We start from the raw sequence: 3,327 nt of genomic DNA, 5'->3' as shown, positions 1-3,327 counted from the left end.
TGCCTTAAAAGACTGATGTGATTAATGTTGTGTCATTATACTAATAAAAAATGGGTATAATTGTCATTGGGACTAAAGAGAGGGGTTAGCAATGCAATGAAGATTCTTTAGACCTAACACAAACACAAAGCATTAATTGACAAGGAAGTAATCGAAGATTAGAAAAGAGAAAAAGGTTCCATATCAGACAAGTGGGTAACTGAACCATGTGCGAGCATGTGGTGGTTGGGCCTTGGTGGGTCCACTAATCCACTTCTCCAACCCTATTCCTTGAAAATGAAATTACACACACACACACAAAAAACTCGGTTTAATTAGTGCACGTGATCTCAGAGCAAGTGTCGTCCACGCTATTCATCCACTGGCTTAAAAATCATGGACCCCATTCCTCTCCTCTCCTTGCACCTTTTCTTGGTGGACTAACATTACATTCTTTAACAACATAAAGCAATCTGTCATCGCTGCAATAATTTTTTATTAATATATGTCACAACTTTTGTCAATCCTAGCGTGATTCCCACGCTCTCTTTGGCATATGCACAAATGGCACCTCTTTATGATAAAGATAACAAAAATTGAAAAATTATATAATTTTTTTTTTATAAATAAAACAATGGTTCCAAAGTCTAAATTCTCTCTAGCCTTCCAATTTCAATCCCTCACCTAGTCCAACTCGTGCCCCTCTTCTCCTTCAAATTCCTACCTTCCTCATCAGTATCTGTATCCAAAATCCAAATCCAATATCCATCTCTCTCTCTCTCTTTCTTTTTCTAAGTGTTTGGGCCTTGTTGATTCTTGTGTCAGACCTGAGTTTTTATGTCTTTTTGTCCTTGCAACTTGCAAGCAGGATAGCAGCAAGAGGACCCAATTTGTGTCAGAAGGAAATCCCAACTTCCAATCTTTAATGCTCATGTTTTTCTCTCTCTCTTTCATCCCAAAAGGTAACTATTGTCAGAGTTAGTTGTACTTGGATTTGGATCCCACTTCCAAGGCCACCACAACCAACACATATCCTCTCTTTCTCTTTCAGTTTTAGCCTTCCATTCCTTTTGCTTGCACCAACCATGACTCCAAAGGGTGTAACCCTAAACACCAATTCTCACAAAATCAAGTTTGCTCGGAGGTTCATCCGTACACTCTTGAAGATGAGAAAGAATGCACCCAGTTCATCATCCATTGAAGAAATCCGCAAGCGCAGTCAGAGAATAAAGATCGCGGCGTATTCATCCATGGCTCATGCAGTTGGATCAAGGAGGGCTTGGAGTCGAGCCATTCTTTTCAAGCTTCGAAACCGGGCAAGGCATCACGGTATGATGAGAAGAAGATCCATGAAGAAAAGGGTCATCAAGAATGATCCACCAGGAGATCAAAGCCAAACCAACAAGCTTAGACAACTTGTGCCAGGTGGGAAAGCCATGGATATGTGCAGCTTGTTGGAGGAGACAGCTCACTATATAAGTTGCCTTTCAACTCAGGTTAAGGTCATGCAGACAATAGCAGATCACCTTTCTAAATGAGCATGAAAAAAAGTTTTCAACATATAGAAAATGCTACGGTCAAGGTATAAGATAGAGAGAGTGCAAATGGTAAGTATCTAAAGCACAGAGAATAGCTTATATAATTGGGTTGACACGCACATATATATATATATATATATTATATATATATACACAATTATACATATTTAAAGACAATCATAAGTGAGAGACTCAAAAGCTTCCACGAGCAGGGTTTTTTTTCTTGATTGTACATATATAGATAATCCAGACGGTAATGCAGGGACGGATAGTCCTTTTATGTTATTTATTTTCTCTCTCTTTGTGCGTATTTGTGTTTTAATTTCTCTGTCTTTGTTTGTTTTTATGTATTTTTTGTGTGGCCTGAATAGAATGTTTCTGCTTTTTACAATTTGTCAATTGTTGGTCATACCGTTTAAAGGAGCATTTCAGGTGAAAAAATTGAAGTGTGAAAAGATACACATGCTTGTCTCTGCAGAAACACATGTTTGGTTTCATCAAGTTAGGTACAATTTGGATGATGTTTATGGTAGTGACACACAAGAAGGAACATGAGGCGTGTTACTTCTTCTCAAGGCTGAAGTTAGGGAGGTAAGATTTAAAGCTCCTTGGTAGACAAAGCCAGGATGCATGCATAAATAGTGGCTGTTGATAATCTTGGTCTAGGAATGGACAGTGGACCCAACATATAACCAGGATTTTTACTTTTTGTAGTTAAAGCGGAGAATTATCTGGTGGGTTCAGTTAGTTCATTTAGTAAAGTATTTTGTTGTTGAGTATTTTGTTGTTGAGTAAGACATGAGATTTGAATTCAATATACACTAAAAATTAATTGGTGTTTTGACTTGATGATTGATGATAATGAACAATCATCATATATATAGAACGGACATTATAGATTGAAAATCTAACATATTTATATAAAAACAATGAGGAGGTAGATTTGAACCAAATATCTCGCTAATAGAAGAAACAGTCAATTTTACTAAATTACAAAAATCTTAATACATATAAATATCATTTTATTTCAAAGTTTCATGTCAATTTACATGGTTTTTATCCCTAGGGTTATCATTCATTTAAGCTCTTGAAATTAACTTAATTAAGCTTTTCTTTTTCAACATTTCCACTCATTTTTTTAATTACATCATTTTCTCACCTTAAATGTGGGTATTCAAATCTCTTTAAGTACCCAGTTATTTCTCGAATGTGTGTAATTATCCCATCTATATACTAAGTAATTATAATGAAGTGTTTTTTGGAAATAGCCCCTATTTCAAATAAAAGTGTTTTTATTTCAAAATTTCATGCCGATTTATATGGTGTTGTCCCCTTAGGGTTGTCATTCATGAAGCCCTTGAAATTAACTTAATCTTTTTTCTTTCAACATTTACACTCATGTTTTTAATTGCGTTCAATTTTTTTAACATAGGTGTAATCAGAACTCTTTAAGCACATAACCATTCTCTCAAGTGTGTGTAATCTTATATTTTATACACCAAGTATATATAGGAAGGGATTCTTTGGGATTTGTTCTAAGGTGCTAGTTAGGAGTTTTGAACATAGAATTTCATGGATATCATGAGATCTTAAGTACCCTTAGAAATATTTGTATATATTTATGTTTGATACAGTAACTCAAGCATCTCATCAGAATTGTGATCTCACCCATTACCCTAATTTGATGTTAAGTGTCAGTACCCAAAGGTCATAGTTTTGTTCTATGCATACACATGAAAACTTTCTGGCTGTCATACAATGACCACCTACACCAAAGTCCAGAATGCAGGCTGGCATGCATATCTCACAA

At 35.6% G+C, this 3,327-nt stretch overlaps 1 protein-coding gene across 1 annotated transcript; it reads left to right on the top strand.

The window, feature by feature from the left end:
- Positions 1-622: 622 nt before the first annotated feature.
- LOC115965274 (transcription factor IBH1) lies at positions 623-1,802 on the top strand. Its single transcript, XM_031084445.1, has one exon. It carries the CDS (start codon positions 1,065-1,067, stop codon positions 1,515-1,517), a length of 453 nt encoding a protein of 150 aa, XP_030940305.1. The 5' UTR covers positions 623-1,064; the 3' UTR covers positions 1,518-1,802.
- Positions 1,803-3,327: the final 1,525 nt, after the last annotated feature.

This window comes from Quercus lobata, chromosome 10 (genome assembly GCF_001633185.2).
Source record: "Quercus lobata isolate SW786 chromosome 10, ValleyOak3.0 Primary Assembly, whole genome shotgun sequence".
Classification (NCBI taxonomy): Eukaryota; Viridiplantae; Streptophyta; class Magnoliopsida; order Fagales; family Fagaceae; genus Quercus; species Quercus lobata.
The sequence above is the reverse complement of the archived record's forward strand: the minus strand, read 5'-3'. Positions and strand labels throughout refer to the sequence as shown.

Bases quoted from the DNA above. Each gene is read 5' to 3' on its own strand.
- LOC115965274 (XM_031084445.1), top strand. From the start codon at position 1,065: ATGACTCCAAAGGGTGTAACCCTAAACACCAATTCTCACAAAATCAAG.